At 34.8% G+C, this 24,724-nt stretch overlaps 1 protein-coding gene across 1 annotated transcript in view; it reads left to right on the forward strand.

Moving 5' to 3' along the window:
- The window catches only part of LOC148655023 (mucin-19-like), a 91,274-nt gene that overhangs the window by 58,819 nt on the left and 7,731 nt on the right, over nucleotides 1-24,724 (forward strand). The window contains exons 30-54 of the mRNA XM_088646610.1: nucleotides 3,289-3,402; nucleotides 5,099-5,102; nucleotides 5,360-5,452; nucleotides 6,220-6,312; nucleotides 7,430-7,522; nucleotides 8,291-8,383; nucleotides 9,112-9,243; nucleotides 10,012-10,104; nucleotides 10,871-10,963; nucleotides 11,731-11,823; nucleotides 12,591-12,683; nucleotides 13,451-13,543; nucleotides 14,310-14,402; nucleotides 15,171-15,263; nucleotides 16,030-16,122; nucleotides 16,890-16,982; nucleotides 17,750-17,842; nucleotides 18,609-18,701; nucleotides 19,468-19,560; nucleotides 20,327-20,419; nucleotides 21,186-21,278; nucleotides 22,046-22,138; nucleotides 22,906-22,998; nucleotides 23,765-23,857; nucleotides 24,624-24,716. Coding sequence (XP_088502736.1) covers nucleotides 3,289-3,402; nucleotides 5,099-5,102; nucleotides 5,360-5,452; nucleotides 6,220-6,312; nucleotides 7,430-7,522; nucleotides 8,291-8,383; nucleotides 9,112-9,243; nucleotides 10,012-10,104; nucleotides 10,871-10,963; nucleotides 11,731-11,823; nucleotides 12,591-12,683; nucleotides 13,451-13,543; nucleotides 14,310-14,402; nucleotides 15,171-15,263; nucleotides 16,030-16,122; nucleotides 16,890-16,982; nucleotides 17,750-17,842; nucleotides 18,609-18,701; nucleotides 19,468-19,560; nucleotides 20,327-20,419; nucleotides 21,186-21,278; nucleotides 22,046-22,138; nucleotides 22,906-22,998; nucleotides 23,765-23,857; nucleotides 24,624-24,716 — 2,296 coding nt within the window. The remainder of the gene's footprint in view (nucleotides 1-3,288; nucleotides 3,403-5,098; nucleotides 5,103-5,359; nucleotides 5,453-6,219; nucleotides 6,313-7,429; nucleotides 7,523-8,290; nucleotides 8,384-9,111; nucleotides 9,244-10,011; nucleotides 10,105-10,870; nucleotides 10,964-11,730; nucleotides 11,824-12,590; nucleotides 12,684-13,450; nucleotides 13,544-14,309; nucleotides 14,403-15,170; nucleotides 15,264-16,029; nucleotides 16,123-16,889; nucleotides 16,983-17,749; nucleotides 17,843-18,608; nucleotides 18,702-19,467; nucleotides 19,561-20,326; nucleotides 20,420-21,185; nucleotides 21,279-22,045; nucleotides 22,139-22,905; nucleotides 22,999-23,764; nucleotides 23,858-24,623; nucleotides 24,717-24,724) is intronic.

Below are 24,724 nucleotides of genomic sequence, written 5' to 3' on the forward strand. Positions count from 1 at the left end.
GGGACAATGCCAGTGTAGGAAGCGAAGTAGCCTTCTTCTACCCAGCTGACAAAAATATTGGCATAACTTGATCCCATTTTGGTGCCCATGGCAACTCCACTAACCTGCTGAAAAAAAGGTTATTGAATGAGAAGACATTGAGTGTGAGAACCAATTCTGCAAGGCGTACAAGGGTGTAGGTAGGTGGATCAAGCATTGTGCGTTTCTCCAGCATGTGCTTGAGGGCTGCAAGACCCTCATTGTGGGGAATGACAGTGTAGATTGATGTGATATTCATGCTGAAAATGTAGCATTCTGGGCCATGAAAATGGAAATAATTAAAAAGTTGGAGAGCATGTGTGGTGTCCTTGATATATGAAGGAAGAACTTCAACCAGTGGTTTCATAAGGCTGACGAGAAAGGCTGAGATGTGAGTAGTTGGACAGTTGCATGCTGAGATGATGGGGTGTTCAGGGGTGTTGGGTTTGTGGATTTTGGGGAGGAGGTATAATTGGGATACCTGTGGATGTTCAACAATAAGATGATTTGCTTCCTGGGGGAGCTCCTTGCTGCTGATAAAAAGGGAGATGTTGGATACCACTTCCTTTTGGTACAGTAGTCAGTGGAAGGATCCTGTTGGAGAGGAAGGTAGGTGGAAGTGTTGATTAGTTGTCTAGAGGCCTCATTAATATATAGGTAATTTTGCCACACCACAACAGCGCCTCCTTTGTCAGCTGGTTTGATGACAGTTTCATCTCTATTGCGGAGAGACTGGGGCACCTTGGGTGAGGTGGAATATTTGGGGACTTGTACAGTATCTTTGATCCATTTGTAGAGCTGGTATTTATTCCCTTGGTTCACGTATGCACTTGGAGTTGTTTTAGTGAGACAGTAAGTTCAGCCTCAACCCCTATCCCTCGGACAGACAAAGGTGATAAAGCTAATAAAAAAACCTTCAGTCAAAAGGGTGCACTTTGTTAAGACAAACTCATCTGCTTACAAAGTGACTTGTATGAGCAAGGTGATTTCTGCTCAATTAATTGAATTAATTGAAGCAAAATTAGGATAGGTTCCATTAGGTTTGTTTTTTGTTTTCCTCATGGAAACTCAAGAAAGGTTTGATTTTTTTTATGATTTTGGAACAGTAGGGAGCCCGGGAGGGGCCATCCGTAGGGAAAAAAAAGTTATATCGAAGGAATGATTTCCAATTCGTGCGCACAAAACAGTTATATGAAGGGAACGATTTACAATTCGTGCGCACGAAATAACTAAATCGTTTCCCTGTTTTCATTAATTCATGCACACAAAATAACGTTTTTTAAGTTTTTCTTCCATTTTCTTTGTGTCACGGTAGTTACACGCACATATAAAGTTTCTAAAATGTCAGCATTATCCCCGGTTCCTAACAACAATGTTGTCTAACGCTAGTTAATATGTTACCGCATCTTAATACTATATTTATATTAGTATATACAATTATATTAGTACAACAATAAATGTGTGAAATATATTCATCGTAATCAAAATTTAAAGATAAATTATTTTCTGATTACTCATTGCTGAAATTTGCATTAAAACAAAATATAAACTTTCTCAATGCAGAAGTAAGCTTGAAATAGGCACATCAAATTCACAACAAGCTACTCTATAATAATAAACTGTTTTTTTATACCCAGCTATATAAAAACAACCCAAAAGGAACGCTCTAAGCAGGATTTGAACTGCTTACCTTGGAGTGGCAAGAGGCTGTCTAAACCTCTGTGCTAAACTGCCACTTAGGCGTAATGTATATACAGTGTATATACAGTGTTTCATTGTCCATTTCCGTTGTTTAAATGGTTTTAAACAACAAGTGTAAAATATTCCAAAATATCCAGTGATATTTTTTAGCTGCCAAGATTTCTTTAGTTACATGATTCCCTATTAATATTCCCTAACAAGTGGTATAAAATCAGTATAACAAATACTTTAACAACAATAACAACAAGTGTTCCTATTATATATGTTTAGAAAAGGATAAAAATTATAGCTATTTATAAAGCATATAAAGTTTAAATAGTTAGAGCAAGCACATCAATTTTTTTTCCAAAATAACAACCAGTTAGAGTTAGAGAGTGTACTTTGTTTTTATATTTAGCTATATCTGCCACCTACCTTATGTACGTTACTTTTATATTACGTATAAGATCAAATGGCTTTAAAGCCACTACAGTAGTATGTGCGAATTTCTTTTTTATTCTCAAAATGTAAAGATAAATTAATTCACGATTACTTGTTGCTAAAATATGCATTACAATAGGTACATTAGGCATATACTAGTTATACTTCTGTTTTTATTTTTAGAGACCAATTTCATATTAATATTGCATATTAAGCGGATTTAAGCAAGCACAGTAGAGAAACGGATTAAATTAAGCTATAGTTTCACTAACATCTAGAGCACCATAAATGTCACTTAACGTTCTCCCTTGCCCTGTTAATTACAAAATACTAAGCTCCGTTAAGAGCTGAAATTCCAAAATTGAAGAAACACTCATTCCCATTGAAGAAATACTCCTTTGAAATGTATGTTATAGCTGTGTAAATACATCTGCGAATGCAGCTCGTATTCAGTTTGTATATTGGATCTACACACGACTTGCGTAAACTTTAAGAGATGAAAATACATTTACCGCACCAGTTTACAACCATCATTGTTTGGTGAGCCTTGATTAATATTTTCTTTAACATCCAATGAAAGATTTAAATTAAATTTCTTTTTTATTTCTCTACAAACAACTACAATCATAACAGAAACAACGACACCAACTGTTTCTCCAAAAACAAAAACAGCTTCATGGCCTTCAGAGCTGGTACTGCAGTGGAAGTTTGTTTTAGTAATTTCTTTATTTATTGAGTGTCACCAATGGAAATGCTTTGAGAAACTGATAATTGAAAATAGCATAGATAACCACTTAAATATTTAGTGCTATTGTAAATCAAAAGTAAACCTGAATACACAATGAGAAAACAAGATGCGTTCCAAGGCAAAAGTGTGTATGGTCTTTTGCTGTATGTTATTATTTCTAGCAGAGTACATTATCTTCACGGTTGATCTCCCCCAAAAAATCTTTTTTCATCATGCGGGGTTTTATGTCTTTACTGCAAGGAGAAAACTTACTTTTTGTTGTGAAACGTTTTTTCAACCATTATTGTTGGGTGAGTCTTGATTGATATTTTGCTTTTCATCCAATGAATGATTTAAAATGCATTTCTTTGTTATTTCTTTACAAACAACTACAATCATAACAAAAACAACGACACCAACAGTTACTCCAAAATCAACAACAGCTTCCACAACAACAGTGTCACCTCCCACAACTTCTACACCTTCAACACCAACGACTCCTGTGACTACCACAACTGGAACACCACAAACTACAGGTACAGTAATTTCAAAATCTTGTCCCGTGCCTAGTGATTACCCTTTAAAATATCATGTCATTTTATTTTTAAAATCATTTATGATTTGAGGTGAGTCTAATATTGTAAGTTGGTTCAGAATCCATTGATGGAAATACTCCTTTTATATTTACACAATGAATAAATACATATGTGAATGCAGCTCATAACTTGGATATTGGATCTACACACATGTTGCGTAAACTAAGAGATAAAAAAAAACATTGTCAGCAGTTATATTCAATAAGGATTCAAAGACAATTTTTCATTTTGCTGTCTTTCATACGATTCCCAACTATAAAACTTTGAATAAAATCAACGGTTTTCCTAACGACGAATGACAAAATCAATACTCAATTTATAATTTCCTCAAATTACCAATATTCTGGATTACTAGCCCCACTCTCTTAAAGAACAAGACTGTCCTGGACTTCAATAATCTACACGTTCAGTGGGTTTTAAAAAAAAGAAGAAATAATATCTGTTTCTATGAAAACAAGATATGAATTCAGCAGAAAAGCATTTCTACAGTAGGAAGATGAACAATGTAATATTCTAGTACAAATTACACTGTTGAAAGAAAACATGGCCTTCAGTGCTGATACGGCAGTGGAAGTTTGTTTTGGTAATTACTTTATTTTTTTAGTGTCACCAACGGAAATGCTTTGAGAAAGTGATAATTGAAAATAGCACAGATTACCACTTAAATATTTAGTGCTATTGTAAATCAAAAGGAAAGCTGAATACACAATGCGAAAACAAGATGCGTTCCAAGGCAAAAGTGTGTATGGTCTTTTGCTGTATGTTATTATTTCTAGCAGAGTACTTTATCTTCACGGTTGATCTCCCCCAAAAAATATTTTTTCATCATCGGGGGTTTTATGTCTTTACTGCAAGGAGAAAACTTATTTTTGTTGTGAAACGTGTTTTCAACCATTATTGTTGGGTGAGTCTTGATCGATATTTTGCTTTTCATCCAACGAATGATTTAAAATGCATTTCTTTGTTATTTCTTTACAAACAACTACAATCATAACAGAAACAACGACACCAACTGTTACTCCAAAATCAACAACAGCTTCCACAACAACAGTGTCACCTCCCACAACTTCTACACCTCCAACACCATCGACTCCTGTGACTACCACAACTGGAACGCCACAAACTACAGGTAATCAACGGTTTTCCTTACGACGAATGACAAAATCAATACTCAATTTATAATTTCCTCAAATTACCAATATTCTGGTTTACTAACCCCACTCTCTTCAAGAACAACACTATCCTGGACTTCAATAATCTACACGTTCAGTGGGTTTTAAAAAAAAGAAGAAATAATATCTGTTTCTATGAAAACAAGATGTGAATTCAGCAGAAAAGTATTTCTACAGTAGGAAGATGAACAGTGTAATATTTTAGTACAAATTACACTGTTGAAAGAAAACATGGCCTTCAGTGCTGATACGGCAGTGGAAGTTTGTTTTGGTAATTTCTTTATTTGTTGAGTGTCACCAACGGAAATGCTTTGAGAAAGTGATAATTGAAAATAGCACAGATTACCACTTAAATATTTAGTGCTATTGTAAATCAAAAGGAAAGCTGAATACACAATGCGAAAACAAGATGCGTTCCAAGGCAAAAGTGTGTATGGTCTTTTGCTGTATGTTATTATTTCTAGCAGAGTACTTTATCTTCACGCTTGATCTCCCCCAAAAAATATTTTTTCATCATCGGGGGTTTTACGTCTTTACTGCAAGGAGAAAACTTACTTTTTGTTGTGAATCGTGTTTTCAACCGTTATTGTTGGGTGAGTCTTGATCGATATTTTGCTTTTCATCCAATGAATGATTTAAAATGCATTTCTTTGTTATTTCTTTACAAACAACTACAATCATAACAGAAACAACGACACCAACTGTTACTCCAAAATCAACAACAGCTTCCACAACAACAGTGTCACCTCCCACAACTTTTTCACCTCCAACACCAACGACTCCTGTGACTACCACAACTGGTACGCCACAAACTACAGGTAATCAATGGTTTTCCTAACGATGAATAACAAAATCAATACTCAATTTATAATTTCCTCAAATTACCAATATTCTGGTTTACTAACCCCACTCTCTTCAAGAACAACACTGTCCTGGACTTCAATAATCTACACGTTCAGTGGGTTTTAAAAAAAGAAGAAATAATATCTGTTTCTATGAAAACAAGATGTGAATTCAGCAGAAAAGCATTTCTACAGTAGGAAGATGAACAATGTAATATTTTAGTACAAATTACACTGTTGAAAGAAAACATGGCCTTCAGTGCTGATACAGCAGTGGAAGTTTGTTTTGGTAATTTCTTTATTTGTTGAGTGTCACCAACGGAAATGCTTTGAGAAAGTGATCATTGAAAATAGCACAGATTACCACTTAAATATTTAGTGCTATTGTAAATCAAAAGGAATGCTGAATACACAATGAGAAAACAAGATGCGTTCCAAGGCAAAAGTGTGTATGGTCTTTTGCTGTATGTAAGTATTTCTAGCAGAGTACTTTATCTTCACGGTTGATCTCCCCCCAAAAATATTTTTTAATCATCGGGGGTTTTATGTCTTTACTGCAAGGAGAAAACTTACTTTTTGTTGTGAATCGTGTTTTCAACCGATATTGTTGGGTGAGTCTTGATCGATATTTTGCTTGTCATCCAATGAATGATTTAAAATGCATTTCTTTGTTATTTCTTTACAAACAACTACAATAAAAACAGAAACAACAACACCAACTGTTACTCCAAAATCAACAACAGCTTCCACAACAACAGTGTCACCTCCCACAACTTTTTCACCTCCAACACCAACGACTCCTGTGACTACCACAACTGGTACCCCACAAACTACAGGTAATCAACGGTTTTCCTAACGATGAATAACAAAATCAATACTCAATTTATAATTTCCTCAAATTACCAATATTCTGGTTTACTAACCCCACTCTCTTCAAGAACAACACTGTCCTGGACTTCAATAATCTACACGTTCAGTGGGTTTTAAAAAAAGAAGAAATAATATCTGTTTCTATGAAAACAAGATGTGAATTCAGCAGAAAAGTATTTCTACAGTAGGAAGATGAACAATGTAATATTTTAGTACAAATTACACTGTTGAAAGAAAACATGGCCTTCAGTGCTGATACAGCAGTGGAAGTTTGTTTTGGTAATTTCTTTATTTGTTGAGTGTCACCAACGGAAATGCTTTGAGAAAGTGATCATTGAAAATAGCACAGATTACCACTTAAATATTTAGTGCTATTGTAAATCAAAAGGAAAGCTGAATACACAATGAGAAAACAAGATGTGTTCCAAGGCAAAAGTGTGTATGGTCTTTTGCTGTATGTAAGTATTTCTAGCAGAGTACTTTATCTTCACGGTTGATCTCCCCCAAAAAATATTTTTTCAACATCGGGGGTTTTATGTCTTTACTGCAAGTAGAAAACTTATTTTTGTTGTGAATCGTATTTTCAACCGTTATTGTTGGGTGAGTCTTGATCGATATTTTGCTTTTCATCCAACAAATGATTTAAAATGCATTTCTTTGTTATTTCTTTACAAACAACAAACAACTAAAATAGCACAGATTACCACTTAAATATTTAGTGCTATTGTAAATCAAAAGGAATGCTGAATACACAATGAGAAAACAAGATGCGTTCCAAGGCAAAAATGTGTATGGTCTTTTGCTGTATGTTATTATTTCTAGCAGAGTACTTTATCTTCACGGTTGATCTCCCCCCAAAAATATTTTTTCATCATCGGGGGTTTTACGTCTTTACTGCAAGGAGAAAACTTACTTTTTGTTGTGAATCGTGTTTTCAACCGTTATTGTTGGGTGAGTCTTGATCGATATTTTGCTTTTCATCCAATGAATGATTTAAAATGCATTTCTTTGTTATTTCTTTACAAACAACTACAATCATAACAGAAACAACGACACCAACTGTTACTCCAAAATCAACAACAGCTTCCACAACAACAGTGTCACCTCCCACAACTTTTTCACCTCCAACACCAACGACTCCTGTGACTACCACAACTGGAACGCCACAAACTACAGGTAATCAACGGTTTTCCTAACGACGAATAACAAAATTAATACTCAATTTATAATTTCCTCAAATTACCAATATTCTGGTTTACTAACCCCACTCTCTCCAAGAACAACACTGTCCTGGACTTCAATAATCTACATGTTCAGTGGGTTTTAAAAAAAGAAGAAATAATATTTGTTTCTATGAAAACAAGATGTGAATTCAGCAGAAAAGCATTTTTTACAGTAGGAAGACGAACAATGTAATATTCAAGTACAAATTACCCTGTTGAAAGAAAACATGGCCTTCAGTGCTGATACGGCAGTGGAAGTTTATTTTGGTAATTTCTTTATTTGTTGAGTGTCACCAACGGAAGTGCTTTGAGAAAGTGATCATTGAAAATAGCACAGATTACCACTTAAATATTTAGTGCTATTGTAAATCAAAAGGAAAGCTGAATACACAATGCGAAAACAAGATGCGTTCCAAGGCAAAAGTGTGTAAGGTCTTTTGCTGTATGTTATTATTTCTAGCAGAGTACTTTATCTTCACGGTTGATCTCCCTCAAAAAATATTTTTTCATCATCGGGGGTTTTATGTCTTTACTGCAAGGAGAAAACTTACTTTTTGTTGTGAATCGTGTTTTCAACCGTTATTGTTGGGTGAATCTTGATTGATATTTTGCTTTTTATCCAATGAATGATTTAAAATGCATTTCTTTGTTATTTCTTTACAAACAACTACAATCATAACAGAAACAACGACACCAACTGTTACTCCAAAATCAACAACAGCTTCCACAACAACAGTGTCACCTCCCACAACTTTTTCACCTCCAACACCAACGACTCCTGTGACTACCACAACTGGAACGCTACAAACTACAGGTAATCAACGGTTTTCCTAACGACGAATAACAAAATCAATACTCAATTTGTAATTTCTTCAAATTACCAATTTTCTGGTTTACTAACCCCACTCTCTTCAAGAACAACACTATCCTGGACTTCAATAATCTACACGTTCAGTGGGTTTTAAAAAAAGAAGAAATAATATCTGTTTCTATGAAAACAAGATGTGAATTCAGCAGAAAAGCATTTCTACAGTAGGAAGATGAACAATGTAATATTTTAGTACAAATTACACTGTTGAAAGAAAACATGGCCTTCAGTGCTGATACAGCAGTGGAAGTTTGTTTTGGAAATTTCTTTATTTGTTGAGTGTCACCAACGGAAATGCTTTGAGAAAGTGATCATTGAAAATAGCACAGATTACCACTTAAATATTTAGTGCTATTGTAAATCAAAAGGAAAGCTGAATACACAATGCGAAAACAAGATGCGTTCCATGGCAAAAGTGTGTATGGTCTTTTGCTGTATGTTATTATTTCTAGTAGAGGACTTTATCTTCACGGTTGATCTCCCTCAAAAAAGCTTTTTTCATCATCGAGGGTTTTTTGTCTTTACTGCAAGGAGAAAACTTACATTTTGTTGTGAATCATGTTTTCAACCGTTATTGTTGGGTGAGTCTTGATTGATATTTTGCTTTTTATCCAATGAATGATTTAAAATGCATTTCTTTGTTATTTCTTTACAAACAACTACAATCATAACAGAAACAACAACACCAACTGTTACTCCAAAATCAACACCAGCTTCCACAACAACAGTGTCACCTCCCACAACTTTTTCACCTCCAACACCATCGACTCCTGTGACTACCACAACTGGAACGCCACAAACTACAGGTAATCAACGGTTTTCCTAACGACGAATAACAAAATCAATACTCAATTTATAATTTCCTCAAATTACCAATATTCTGGTTTACTAACCCCACTCTCTTCAAGAAGAACACTGTCCTGGACTTCAATAATCTACACGTTCAGTGGGTTTTAAGAAAAGAAGAAATAATATCTGTTTCTATGAAAACAAGATGTGAATTCAGCAGAAAAGCATTTTTTACAGTAGGAAGACGAACAATGTAATATTCAAGTACAAATTACCCTGTTGAAAGAAAACATGGCCTTCAGTGCTGATACGGCAGTGGAAGTTTATTTTGGTAATTTCTTTATTTGTTGAGTGTCACCAACGGAAATGCTTTGAGAAAGTGATCATTGAAAATAGCACAGATTACCACTTAAATATTTAGTGCTATTGTAAATCAAAAGGAAAGCTGAATACACAATGCGAAAACAAGATGCGTTCCATGGCAAAAGTGTGTTTGGTCTTTTGCTGTATGTTATTATTTCTAGCAGAGTACTTTATCTTCACGGTTGATCTCCCCCAAAAAATATTTTTTCATCATCGGGGGTTTTACGTCTTTACTGCAAGGAGAAAACTTACTTTTTGTTGTGAATCGTGTTTTCAACCGTTATTGTTGGGTGAGTCGTGATCGATATTTTGCTTTTCATCCAACGAATGATTTAAAATGCATTTCTTTGTTATTTCTTTACAAACAACTACAATCATAACAGAAACAACGACACCAACTGTTACTCCAAAATCAACAACAGCTTCCACAACAACAGTGTCACCTCCCACAACTTTTTCACCTCCAACACCAACGACTCCTGTGACTACCACAACTGGAACGCCACAAACTACAGGTAATCAACGGTTTTCCTAACGACGAATAACAAAATCAATACTCAATTTATAATTTCCTCAAATTACCAATATTCTGGTTTACTAACCCCACTCTCTTCAAGAAGAACACTGTCCTGGACTTCAATAATCTACACGTTCAGTGGGTTTTAAAAAAAGAAGAAATAATATCTGTTTCTATGAAAACAAGATCTGAATTCAGCAGATAAGCATTTCTACAGTAGGAAGATGAACAATGTAATATTTTAGTACAAATTACACTGTTGAAAGAAAACATGGCCTTCAGTGCTGATACGGCAGTGGAAGTTTGTTTTGGTAATTTCTTTATTTTTTTAGTGTCACCAACGGAAATGCTTTGAGAAAGTGATAATTGAAAATAGCACAGATTACCACTTAAATATTTAGTGCTATTGTAAATCAAAAGGAAAGCTGAATACACAATGAGAAAACAAGATGTGTTCCAAGGCAAAAGTGTGTATGGTCTTTTGCTGTATGTAAGTATTTCTAGCAGAGTACTTTATCTTCACGGTTGATCTCCCCCAAAAAGTATTTTTTCAACATCGGGGGTTTTATGTCTTTACTGCAAGTAGAAAACTTATTTTTGTTGTGAAACGTGTTTTCAACCATTATTGTTGGGTGAGTCTTGATCGATATTTTGCTTTTCATCCAACGAATGATTTAAAATGCATTTCTTTGTTATTTCTTTACAAACAACTACAATCATAACAGAAACAACGACACCAACTGTTACTCCAAAATCAACAACAGCTTCCACAACAACAGTGTCACCTCCCACAACTTTTTCACCTCCAACACCAACGACTCCTGTGACTACCACAACTGGAACGCCACAAACTACAGGTAATCAACGGTTTTCCTAACGACGAATGACAAAATCAATACTCAATTTATAATTTCCTCAAATTACCAATTTTCTGGTTTACTAACCCCACTCTCTTCAAGAACAACACTGTCCTGGACTTCAATAATCTACACGTTCAGTGGGTTTTAAAAAAAGAAGAAATAATATCTGTTTCTATGAAAACAAGATGTGAATTCAGCAGAAAAGCATTTTTTACAGTAGGAAGACGAACAATGTAATATTCTAGTACAAATTACCCTGTTGAAAGAAAACATGGCCTTCAGTGCTGATACGGCAGTGGAAGTTTATTTTGGTAATTTCTTTATTTGTTGAGTGTCACCAACGGAAATGCTTTGAGAAAGTGATCATTGAAAATAGCACAGATTACCACTTAAATATTTAGTGCTATTGTAAATCAAAAGGAAAGCTGAATACACAATGCGAAAACAAGATGCGTTCCATGGCAAAAGTGTGTATGGTCTTTTGCTGTATGTAAGTATTTCTAGCAGAGTACTTTATCTTCACGGTTGATCTCCCCCAAAAAATATTTTTTCAACATCGGGGGTTTTATGTCTTTACTGCAAGTAGAAAACTTATTTTTGTTGTGAATCGTGTTTTCAACCGTTATTGTTGGGTGAGTCTTGATCGATATTTTGCTTTTCATCCAACAAATGATTTAAAATGCATTTCTTTGTTATTTCTTTACAAACAACTACAATCATAACAGAAACAACGACACCAACTGTTACTCCAAAATCAACAACAGCTTCCACAACAACAGTGTCACCTCCCACAACTTTTTCACCTCCAACACCAACGACTCCTGTGACTACCACAACTGGTACGCCACAAACTACAGGTAATCAACGGTTTTCCTAACGATGAATAACAAAATCAATACTCAATTTGTAATTTCCTCAAATTACCAATATTCTGGTTTACTAACCCCACTCTCTTCAAGAACAACACTGTCCTGGACTTCAATAATCTACACGTTCAGTGGGTTTTAAAAAAAGAAGAAATAATATCTGTTTCTATGAAAACAAGATGTGAATTCAGCAGAAAAGCATTTCTACAGTAGGAAGTTGAACAATGTAATATTTTAGTACAAATTACACTGTTGAAAGAAAACATGGCCTTCAGTGCTGATACAGCAGTGGAAGTTTGTTTTGGTAATTTCTTTATTTGTTGAGTGTCACCAACGGAAATGCTTTGAGAAAGTGATCATTGAAAATAGCACAGATTACCACTTAAATATTTAGTGCTATTGTAAATCAAAAGGAATGCTGAATACACAATGAGAAAACAAGATGCGTTCCAAGGCAAAAATGTGTATGGTCTTTTGCTGTATGTTATTATTTCTAGCAGAGTACTTTATCTTCACGGTTGATCTCCCCCCAAAAATATTTTTTCATCATCGGGGGTTTTACGTCTTTACTGCAAGGAGAAAACTTACTTTTTGTTGTGAATCGTGTTTTCAACCGTTATTGTTGGGTGAGTCTTGATCGATATTTTGCTTTTCATCCAATGAATGATTTAAAATGCATTTCTTTGTTATTTCTTTACAAACAACTACAATCATAACAGAAACAACGACACCAACTGTTACTCCAAAATCAACAACAGCTTCCACAACAACAGTGTCACCTCCCACAACTTTTTCACCTCCAACACCAACGACTCCTGTGACTACCACAACTGGTACGCCACAAACTACAGGTAATCAACGGTTTTCCTAACGATGAATAACAAAATCAATACTCAATTTCTAATTTCCTCAAATTACCAATATTCTGGTTTACTAACCCCACTCTCTTCAAGAACAACACTGTCCTGGACTTCAATAATCAACACGTTCAGTGGGTTTTAAAAAAAGAAGAAATAATATCTGTTTCTATGAAAACAAGATGTGAATTCAGCAGAAAAGCATTTCTACAGTAGGAAGATGAACAATGTAATATTTTAGTACAAATTACACTGTTGAAAGAAAACATGGCCTTCAGTGCTGATACGGCAGTGGAAGTTTGTTTTGGTAATTTCTTTATTTTTTTAGTGTCACCAACGGAAATGCTTTGAGAAAGTGATAATTGAAAATAGCACAGATTACCACTTAAATATTTAGTGCTATTGTAAATCAAAAGGAATGCTGAATACACAATGAGAAAACAAGATGCGTTCCAAGGCAAAAGTGTGTATGGTCTTTTGCTGTATGTAAGTATTTCTAGCAGAGTACTTTATCTTCACGGTTGATCTCCCCCCAAAAATATTTTTTAATCATCGGGGGTTTTATGTCTTTACTGCAAGGAGAAAACTTACTTTTTGTTGTGAATCGTGTTTTCAACCGATATTGTTGGGTGAGTCTTGATCGATATTTTGCTTGTCATCCAATGAATGATTTAAAATGCATTTCTTTGTTATTTCTTTACAAACAACTACAATAAAAACAGAAACAACAACACCAACTGTTACTCCAAAATCAACAACAGCTTCCACAACAACAGTGTCACCTCCCACAACTTCTTCACCTCCAACACCATCGACTCCTGTGACTACCACAACTGGAACGCCACAAACTACAGGTAATCAACGGTTTTCCTAACGACGAATGACAAAATCAATACTCAATTTATAATTTCCTCAAATTACCAATATTCTGGTTTACTAACCCCACTCTCTTCAAGAACAACACTGTCCCGGACTTCAATAATCTACACGTTCAGTGGGTTTTAAAAAAAGAAGAAATAATATCTGTTTCTATGAAAACAAGATGTGAAATCAGCAGAAAAGCATTTCTACAGTAGGAAGATGAACAATGTAATATTTTAGTACAAATTACACTGTTGAAAGAAAACATGGCCTTCAGTGCTGATACGGCAGTGGAAGTTTGTTTTGGTAATTTCTTTATTTTTTTAGTGTCACCAACGGAAATGCTTTGAGAAAGTGATAATTGAAAATAGCACAGATTACCACTTAAATATTTAGTGCTATTGTAAATCAAAAGGAAAGCTGAATACACAATGAGAAAACAAGATGTGTTCCAAGGCAAAAGTGTGTATGGTCTTTTGCTGTATGTAAGTATTTCTAGCAGAGTACTTTATCTTCACGGTTGATCTCCCCCAAAAAGTATTTTTTCAACATCGGGGGTTTTATGTCTTTACTGCAAGTAGAAAACTTATTTTTGTTGTGAAACGTGTTTTCAACCATTATTGTTGGGTGAGTCTTGATCGATATTTTGCTTTTCATCCAACGAATGATTTAAAATGCATTTCTTTGTTATTTCTTTACAAACAACTACAATCATAACAGAAACAACGACACCAACTGTTACTCCAAAATCAACAACAGCTTCCACAACAACAGTGTCACCTCCCACAACTTTTTCACCTCCAACACCAACGACTCCTGTGACTACCACAACTGGAACGCCACAAACTACAGGTAATCAACGGTTTTCCTAACGACGAATGACAAAATCAATACTCAATTTATAATTTCCTCAAATTACCAATTTTCTGGTTTACTAACCCCACTCTCTTCAAGAACAACACTGTCCTGGACTTCAATAATCTACACGTTCAGTGGGTTTTAAAAAAAGAAGAAATAATATCTGTTTCTATGAAAACAAGATGTGAATTCAGCAGAAAAGCATTTTTTACAGTAGGAAGACGAACAATGTAATATTCTAGTACAAATTACCCTGTTGAAAGAAAACATGGCCTTCAGTGCTGATACGGCAGTGGAAGTTTATTTTGGTAATTTCTTTATTTGTTGAGTGTCACCAACGGAAATGCTTTGAGAAAGTGATCATTGAAAATAGCACAGATTACCACTTAAATATTTAGTGCTATTGTAAATCAAAAGGAAAGCTGAATACACAATGCGAAAACAAGATGCGTTCCATGGCAAAAGTGTGTTTGGTCTTTTGCTGTATGTTATTATTTCTAGCAGAGTACTTTATCTTCACGGTTGATCTCCCCCAAAAAATATTTTTTCATCATCGGGGGTTTTACGTCTTTACTGCAAGGAGAAAACTTACTTTTTGTTGTGAATCGTGTTTTCAACCGTTATTGTTGGGTGAGTCGTGATCGATATTTTGCTTTTCATCCAACGAATGATTTAAAATGCATTTCTTTGTTATTTCTTTACAAACAACTACAATCATAACAGAAACAACGACACCAACTGTTACTCCAAAATCAACAACAGCTTCCACAACAACAGTGTCACCTCCCACAACTTTTTCACCTCCAACACCAACGACTCCTGTGACTACCACAACTGGAACGCCACAAACTACAGGTAATCAACGGTTTTCCTAACGACGAATAACAAAATCAATACTCAATTTATAATTTCCTCAAATTACCAATATTCTGGTTTACTAACCCCACTCTCTTCAAGAAGAACACTGTCCTGGACTTCAATAATCTACACGTTCAGTGGGTTTTAAAAAAAGAAGAAATAATATCTGTTTCTATGAAAACAAGATCTGAATTCAGCAGATAAGCATTTCTACAGTAGGAAGATGAACAATGTAATATTTTAGTACAAATTACACTGTTGAAAGAAAACATGGCCTTCAGTGCTGATACGGCAGTGGAAGTTTGTTTTGGTAATTTCTTTATTTTTTTAGTGTCACCAACGGAAATGCTTTGAGAAAGTGATAATTGAAAATAGCACAGATTACCACTTAAATATTTAGTGCTATTGTAAATCAAAAGGAAAGCTGAATACACAATGAGAAAACAAGATGTGTTCCAAGGCAAAAGTGTGTATGGTCTTTTGCTGTATGTAAGTATTTCTAGCAGAGTACTTTATCTTCACGGTTGATCTCCCCCAAAAAGTATTTTTTCAACATCGGGGGTTTTATGTCTTTACTGCAAGTAGAAAACTTATTTTTGTTGTGAAACGTGTTTTCAACCATTATTGTTGGGTGAGTCTTGATCGATATTTTGCTTTTCATCCAACGAATGATTTAAAATGCATTTCTTTGTTATTTCTTTACAAACAACTACAATCATAACAGAAACAACGACACCAACTGTTACTCCAAAATCAACAACAGCTTCCACAACAACAGTGTCACCTCCCACAACTTTTTCACCTCCAACACCAACGACTCCTGTGACTACCACAACTGGAACGCCACAAACTACAGGTAATCAACGGTTTTCCTAACGACGAATGACAAAATCAATACTCAATTTATAATTTCCTCAAATTACCAATTTTCTGGTTTACTAACCCCACTCTCTTCAAGAACAACACTGTCCTGGACTTCAATAATCTACACGTTCAGTGGGTTTTAAAAAAAGAAGAAATAATATCTGTTTCTATGAAAACAAGATGTGAATTCAGCAGAAAAGCATTTTTTACAGTAGGAAGACGAACAATGTAATATTCTAGTACAAATTACCCTGTTGAAAGAAAACATGGCCTTCAGTGCTGATACGGCAGTGGAAGTTTATTTTGGTAATTTCTTTATTTGTTGAGTGTCACCAACGGAAATGCTTTGAGAAAGTGATCATTGAAAATAGCACAGATTACCACTTAAATATTTAGTGCTATTGTAAATCAAAAGGAAAGCTGAATACACAATGCGAAAACAAGATGCGTTCCATGGCAAAAGTGTGTATGGTCTTTTGCTGTATGTAAGTATTTCTAGCAGAGTACTTTATCTTCACGGTTGATCTCCCCCAAAAAATATTTTTTCAACATCGGGGGTTTTATGTCTTTACTGCAAGTAGAAAACTTATTTTTGTTGTGAATTGTGTTTTCAACCGTTATTGTTGGGTGAGTCTTGATCGATATTTTGCTTTTCATCCAACAAATGATTTAAAATGCATTTCTTTGTTATTTCTTTACAAACAACTACAATCATAACAGAAACAACGACACCAACTGTTACTCCAAAATCAACAACAGCTTCCACAACAACAGTGTCACCTCCCACAACTTTTTCACCTCCAACACCAACGACTCCTGTGACTACCACAACTGGTACGCCACAAACTACAGGTAATCAACGGTTTTCCTAACGATGAATAACAAAATCAATACTCAATTTCTAATTTCCTCAAATTACCAATATTCTGGTTTACTAACCCCACTCTCTTCAAGAACAACACTGTCCTGGACTTCAATAATCTACACGTTCAGTGGGTTTTAAAAAAAGAAGAAATAATATCTGTTTCTATGAAAACAAGATGTGAATTCAGCAGAAAAGCATTTCTACAGTAGGAAGTTGAACAATGTAATATTTTAGTACAAATTACACTGTTGAAAGAAAACATGGCCTTCAGTGCTGATACAGCAGTGGAAGTTTGTTTTGGTAATTTCTTTATTTGTTGAGTGTCACCAACGGAAATGCTTTGAGAAAGTGATCATTGAAAATAGCACAGATTACCACTTAAATATTTAGTGCTATTGTAAATCAAAAGGAATGCTGAATACACAATGAGAAAACAAGATGCGTTCCAAGGCAAAAATGTGTATGGTCTTTTGCTGTATGTTATTATTTCTAGCAGAGTACTTTATCTTCACGGTTGATCTCCCCCCAAAAATATTTTTTCATCATCGGGGGTTTTACGTCTTTACTGCAAGGAGAAAACTTACTTTTTGTTGTGAATCGTGTTTTCAACCGTTATTGTTGGGTGAGTCTTGATCGATATTTTGCTTGTCATCCAATGAATGATTTAAAATGCATTTCTTTGTTATTTCTTTACAAACAACTACAATCATAACAGAAACAACGACACCAACTGTTACTCCAAAATCAACAACAGCTTCCACAACAACAGTGTCACCTCCCACAACTTTTTCACCTCCAACACCAACGACTCCTGTGACTACCACAACTGGAACGCCACAAACTACAGGTAATCAACGGTTTTCCTAACGACGAATGACAAAATCAATACTCAATTTATAATTTCCTCAAATTACCAATATTCTGGTTTACTAACCCCACTCTCTTCAAGAACAACACTGTCCCGGACTTCAATAATCTACATGTTCAGTGGGTTTTAAAAAAAGAAGAAATAATATCTGTTTCTATGAAAACAAGATGTGAAATCAGCAGAAAAGTATTTCTACAGTAGGAAGATGAACAATGTAATATTTTAGTTCAAATTACACTGTTGAAAGAAAACATGGCCTTCAGTGCTGATACGGCAGTGGAAGTTTGTTTTGGTAATTTCTTTATTTGTTGAGTGTCACCAACGGAAATGCTTTGAGAAAGTGATCATTGAAAATAGCACAGATTACCACTTAAATATTTAGTGCTATTGTAAATCAAAAGGAAAGCTGAATACACAATGAGAAAACAAGATGTGTTCCAAGGCAAAAGTGTGTATGGACTTTTGCTGTATGTAAGTATTTCTAGCAGAGTACTTTATCTTCACGGTTGATCTCCCCCAAAAAGTATTTTTTCAACATCGGGGGTTTTATGTCTTTACTGCAAGTAGAAAACTTATTTTTGTTGTGAAACATGTTTTCAACCATTATTGTTGGGTGAGTCTTGATCGATATTTTGCTTTTCATCCAACGAATGATTTAAAATGCATTTCTTTGTTATTTCTTTACAAAAAACTACAATCATAACAGAAACAACGACACCAACTGTTACTCCAAAATCAACAACAGCTTCCACAACAACAGTGTCACCTCCCACAACTTTTTCACCTCCAACACCAACGACTCCTGTTACTACCACAACTGGTACGCCACAAACTACAGGTAATCAACGGTTTTCCTAACGATGAATAACAAAATTAATACTCAATTTATAATTTCCTCAAATTACCAATATTCTGGTTTACTAACCCCACTCTCTTCATGAACAACACTGTCCTGGACTTCAATAATCTACACGTTCAGTGGGTTTTAAAAAAAGAAGAAATAATATCTGTTTCTATGAAAACAAGATGTGAATTCAGCAGAAAAGCATTTCTACAGTAGGAAGATGAACAATGTAATATTTTAGTACAAATTACCCTGTTGAAAGAAAACATGGCCTTCAGTGCTGATACAGCAGTGGAAGTTTGTTTTGGTAATTTCTTTATTTGTTGAGTGTCACCAACGGAAATGCTTTGAGAAAGTGATCATTGAAAATAGCACAGATTACCACTTAAATACTTAGTGCTATTGTAAATCAAAAGGAAAGCTGAATACACAATGCGAAAACAAGATGCGTTCCAAGGCAAAAGTGTGTAAGGTCTTTTGCTGTATGTTATTATTTCTAGCAGAGTACTTTATCTTCACGGTTGATCTCCCTCAAAAAAGATTTTTTCATCATCGGGGTTTTATGTCTTTACTGCAAGGAGAAAACTTACTTTTTGTTGTGAATCGTGTTTTCAACCGTTATTGTTGGGTGAATCTTGATTGATATTTTGCTTTTTATCCAATGAATGATTTAAAATGCATTTCTTTGTTATTTCTTTACAAACAACTACAATCATAACAGAAACAACAACACCAACTGTTACTCCAAAATCAACAACAGCTTCCACAACAACAGTGTCACCTCCCACAACTTTTTCACCTCCAACACCAACGACTCCTGTGACTACCACAACTGGTACCCCACAAACTACAGGTAATCAACGGTTTTCCTAACGATGAATAACAAAATCAATACTCAATTTATAATTTCCTCAAATTACCAATATTCTGGTTTACTAACCCCACTCTCTTCAAGAACAACACTGTCCTGGACTTCAATAATCTACACGTTCAGTGGGTTTTAAAAAAAGAAGAAATAATATCTGTTTCTATGAAAACAAGATGTGAATTCAGCAGAAAAGTATTTCTACAGTAGGAAGATGAACAATGTAATATTTTAGTACAAATTACACTGTTGAAAGAAAACATGGCCTTCAGTGCTGATACAGCAGTGGAAGTTTGTTTTGGTAATTTCTTTATTTGTTGAGTGTCACCAACGGAAATGCTTTGAGAAAGTGATCATTGAAAATAGCACAGATTACCACTTAAATATTTAGTGCTATTGTAAATCAAAAGGAAAGCTGAATACACAATGAGAAAACAAGATGTGTTCCAAGGCAAAAGTGTGTATGGTCTTTTGCTGTATGTAAGTATTTCTAGCAGAGTACTTTATCTTCACGGTTGATCTCCCCCAAAAAGTATTTTTTCAACATCGGGGGTTTTATGTCTTTACTGCAAGTAGAAAACTTATTTTTGTTGTGAAACGTGTTTTCAACCATTATTGTTGGGTGAGTCTTGATCGATATTTTGCTTTTCATCCAACGAATGATTTAAAATGCATTTCTTTGTTATTTCTTTACAAACAACTACAATCATAACAGAAACAACGACACCAACTGTTACTCCAAAATCAACAACAGCTTCCACAACAACAGTGTCACCTCCCACAACTTTTTCACCTCCAACACCAACGACTCCTGTGACTACCACAACTGGTACGCCACAAACTACAGGTAATCAACGGTTTTCCTAACGATGAATAACAAAATCAATACTCAATTTGTAATTTCCTCAAATTACCAATATTCTGGTTTACTAACCCCACTCTCTTCAAGAACAACACTGTCCTGGACTTCAATAATCTACACGTTCAGTGGGTTTTAAAAAAAGAAGAAATAATATCTGTTTCTATGAAAACAAGATGTGAATTCAGCAGAAAAGCATTTCTACAGTAGGAAGTTGAACAATGTAATATTTTAGTACAAATTACACTGTTGAAAGAAAACATGGCCTTCAGTGCTGATACAGCAGTGGAAGTTTGTTTTGGTAATTTCTTTATTTGTTGAGTGTCACCAACGGAAATGCTTTGAGAAAGTGATCATTGAAAATAGCACAGATTACCACTTAAATATTTAGTGCTATTGTAAATCAAAAGGAATGCTGAATACACAATGAGAAAACAAGATGCGTTCCAAGGCAAAAATGTGTATGGTCTTTTGCTGTATGTAAGTATTTCTAGCAGAGTACTTTATCTTCACGGTTGATCTCCCCCAAAAAGTATTTTTTCAACATCGGGGGTTTTATGTCTTTACTGCAAGTAGAAAACTTATTTTTGTTGTGAAACGTGTTTTCAACCATTATTGTTGGGTGAGTCTTGATCGATATTTTGCTTTTCATCCAACGAATGATTTAAAATGCATTTCTTTGTTATTTCTTTACAAACAACTACAATCATAACAGAAACAACGACACCAACTGTTACTCCAAAATCAACAACAGCTTCCACAACAACAGTGTCACCTCCCACAACTTTTTCACCTCCAACACCAACGACTCCTGTGACTACCACAACTGGAACGCCACAAACTACAGGTAATCAACGGTTTTCCTAACGACGAATGACAAAATCAATACTCAATTTATAATTTCCTCAAATTACCAATTTTCTGGTTTACTAACCCCACTCTCTTCAAGAACAACACTGTCCTGGACTTCAATAATCTACACGTTCAGTGGGTTTTAAAAAAAGAAGAAATAATATCTGTTTCTATGAAAACAAGATGTGAATTCAGCAGAAAAGCATTTTTTACAGTAGGAAGACGAACAATGTAATATTCTAGTACAAATTACCCTGTTGAAAGAAAACATGGCCTTCAGTGCTGATACGGCAGTGGAAGTTTATTTTGGTAATTTCTTTATTTGTTGAGTGTCACCAACGGAAATGCTTTGAGAAAGTGATCATTGAAAATAGCACAGATTACCACTTAAATATTTAGTGCTATTGTAAATCAAAAGGAAAGCTGAATACACAATGCGAAAACAAGATGCGTTCCATGGCAAAAGTGTGTATGGTCTTTTGCTGTATGTAAGTATTTCTAGCAGAGTACTTTATCTTCACGGTTGATCTCCCCCAAAAAATATTTTTTCAACATCGGGGGTTTTATGTCTTTACTGCAAGTAGAAAACTTATTTTTGTTGTGAATTGTGTTTTCAACCGTTATTGTTGGGTGAGTCTTGATCGATATTTTGCTTTTCATCCAACAAATGATTTAAAATGCATTTCTTTGTTATTTCTTTACAAACAACTACAATCATAACAGAAACAACGACACCAACTGTTACTCCAAAATCAACAACAGCTTCCACAACAACAGTGTCACCTCCCACAACTTTTTCACCTCCAACACCAACGACTCCTGTGACTACCACAACTGGTACGCCACAAACTACAGGTAATCAACGGTTTTCCTAACGATGAATAACAAAATCAATACTCAATTTCTAATTTCCTCAAATTACCAATATTCTGGTTTACTAACCCCACTCTCTTCAAGAACAACACTGTCCTGGACTTCAATAATCTACACGTTCAGTGGGTTTTAAAAAAAGAAGAAATAATATCTGTTTCTATGAAAACAAGATGTGAATTCAGCAGAAAAGCATTTCTACAGTAGGAAGTTGAACAATGTAATATTTTAGTACAAATTACACTGTTGAAAGAAAACATGGCCTTCAGTGCTGATACAGCAGTGGAAGTTTGTTTTGGTAATTTCTTTATTTGTTGAGTGTCACCAACGGAAATGCTTTGAGAAAGTGATCATTGAAAATAGCACAGATTACCACTTAAATATTTAGTGCTATTGTAAATCAAAAGGAATGCTGAATACACAATGAGAAAACAAGATGCGTTCCAAGGCAAAAATGTGTATGGTCTTTTGCTGTATGTTATTATTTCTAGCAGAGTACTTTATCTTCACGGTTGATCTCCCCCCAAAAATATTTTTTCATCATCGGGGGTTTTACGTCTTTACTGCAAGGAGAAAACTTACTTTTTGTTGTGAATCGTGTTTTCAACCGTTATTGTTGGGTGAGTCTTGATCGATATTTTGCTTGTCATCCAATGAATGATTTAAAATGCATTTCTTTGTTATTTCTTTACAAACAACTACAATCATAACAGAAACAACGACACCAACTGTTACTCCAAAATCAACAACAGCTTCCACAACAACAGTGTCACCTCCCACAACTTTTTCACCTCCAACACCAACGACTCCTGTGACTACCACAACTGGAACGCCACAAACTACAGGTAATCAACGGTTTTCCTAACGACGAATGACAAAATCAATACTCAATTTATAATTTCCTCAAATTACCAATATTCTGGTTTACTAACCCCACTCTCTTCAAGAACAACACTGTCCCGGACTTCAATAATCTACATGTTCAGTGGGTTTTAAAAAAAGAAGAAATAATATCTGTTTCTATGAAAACAAGATGTGAAATCAGCAGAAAAGTATTTCTACAGTAGGAAGATGAACAATGTAATATTTTAGTTCAAATTACACTGTTGAAAGAAAACATGGCCTTCAGTGCTGATACGGCAGTGGAAGTTTGTTTTGGTAATTTCTTTATTTGTTGAGTGTCACCAACGGAAATGCTTTGAGAAAGTGATCATTGAAAATAGCACAGATTACCACTTAAATATTTAGTGCTATTGTAAATCAAAAGGAAAGCTGAATACACAATGAGAAAACAAGATGTGTTCCAAGGCAAAAGTGTGTATGGACTTTTGCTGTATGTAAGTATTTCTAGCAGAGTACTTTATCTTCACGGTTGATCTCCCCCAAAAAGTATTTTTTCAACATCGGGGGTTTTATGTCTTTACTGCAAGTAGAAAACTTATTTTTGTTGTGAAACATGTTTTCAACCATTATTGTTGGGTGAGTCTTGATCGATATTTTGCTTTTCATCCAACGAATGATTTAAAATGCATTTCTTTGTTATTTCTTTACAAAAAACTACAATCATAACAGAAACAACGACACCAACTGTTACTCCAAAATCAACAACAGCTTCCACAACAACAGTGTCACCTCCCACAACTTTTTCACCTCCAACACCAACGACTCCTGTTACTACCACAACTGGTACGCCACAAACTACAGGTAATCAACGGTTTTCCTAACGATGAATAACAAAATTAATACTCAATTTATAATTTCCTCAAATTACCAATATTCTGGTTTACTAACCCCACTCTCTTCATGAACAACACTGTCCTGGACTTCAATAATCTACACGTTCAGTGGGTTTTAAAAAAAGAAGAAATAATATCTGTTTCTATGAAAACAAGATGTGAATTCAGCAGAAAAGCATTTCTACAGTAGGAAGATGAACAATGTAATATTTTAGTACAAATTACCCTGTTGAAAGAAAACATGGCCTTCAGTGCTGATACAGCAGTGGAAGTTTGTTTTGGTAATTTCTTTATTTGTTGAGTGTCACCAACGGAAATGCTTTGAGAAAGTGATCATTGAAAATAGCACAGATTACCACTTAAATACTTAGTGCTATTGTAAATCAAAAGGAAAGCTGAATACACAATGCGAAAACAAGATGCGTTCCAAGGCAAAAGTGTGTAAGGTCTTTTGCTGTATGTTATTATTTCTAGCAGAGTACTTTATCTTCACGGTTGATCTCCCTCAAAAAAGATTTTTTCATCATCGGGGTTTTATGTCTTTACTGCAAGGAGAAAACTTACTTTTTGTTGTGAATCGTGTTTTCAACCGTTATTGTTGGGTGAATCTTGATTGATATTTTGCTTTTTATCCAATGAATGATTTAAAATGCATTTCTTTGTTATTTCTTTACAAACAACTACAATCATAACAGAAACAACAACACCAACTGTTACTCCAAAATCAACAACAGCTTCCACAACAACAGTGTCACCTCCCACAACTTTTTCACCTCCAACACCAACGACTCCTGTGACTACCACAACTGGTACCCCACAAACTACAGGTAATCAA

This window comes from Lepisosteus platostomus, chromosome 9 (genome assembly GCF_059453375.1).
Source record: "Lepisosteus platostomus isolate fLepPlt1 chromosome 9, fLepPlt1.hap1, whole genome shotgun sequence".
NCBI classification, from domain to species: Eukaryota; Metazoa; Chordata; class Actinopteri; order Semionotiformes; family Lepisosteidae; genus Lepisosteus; species Lepisosteus platostomus.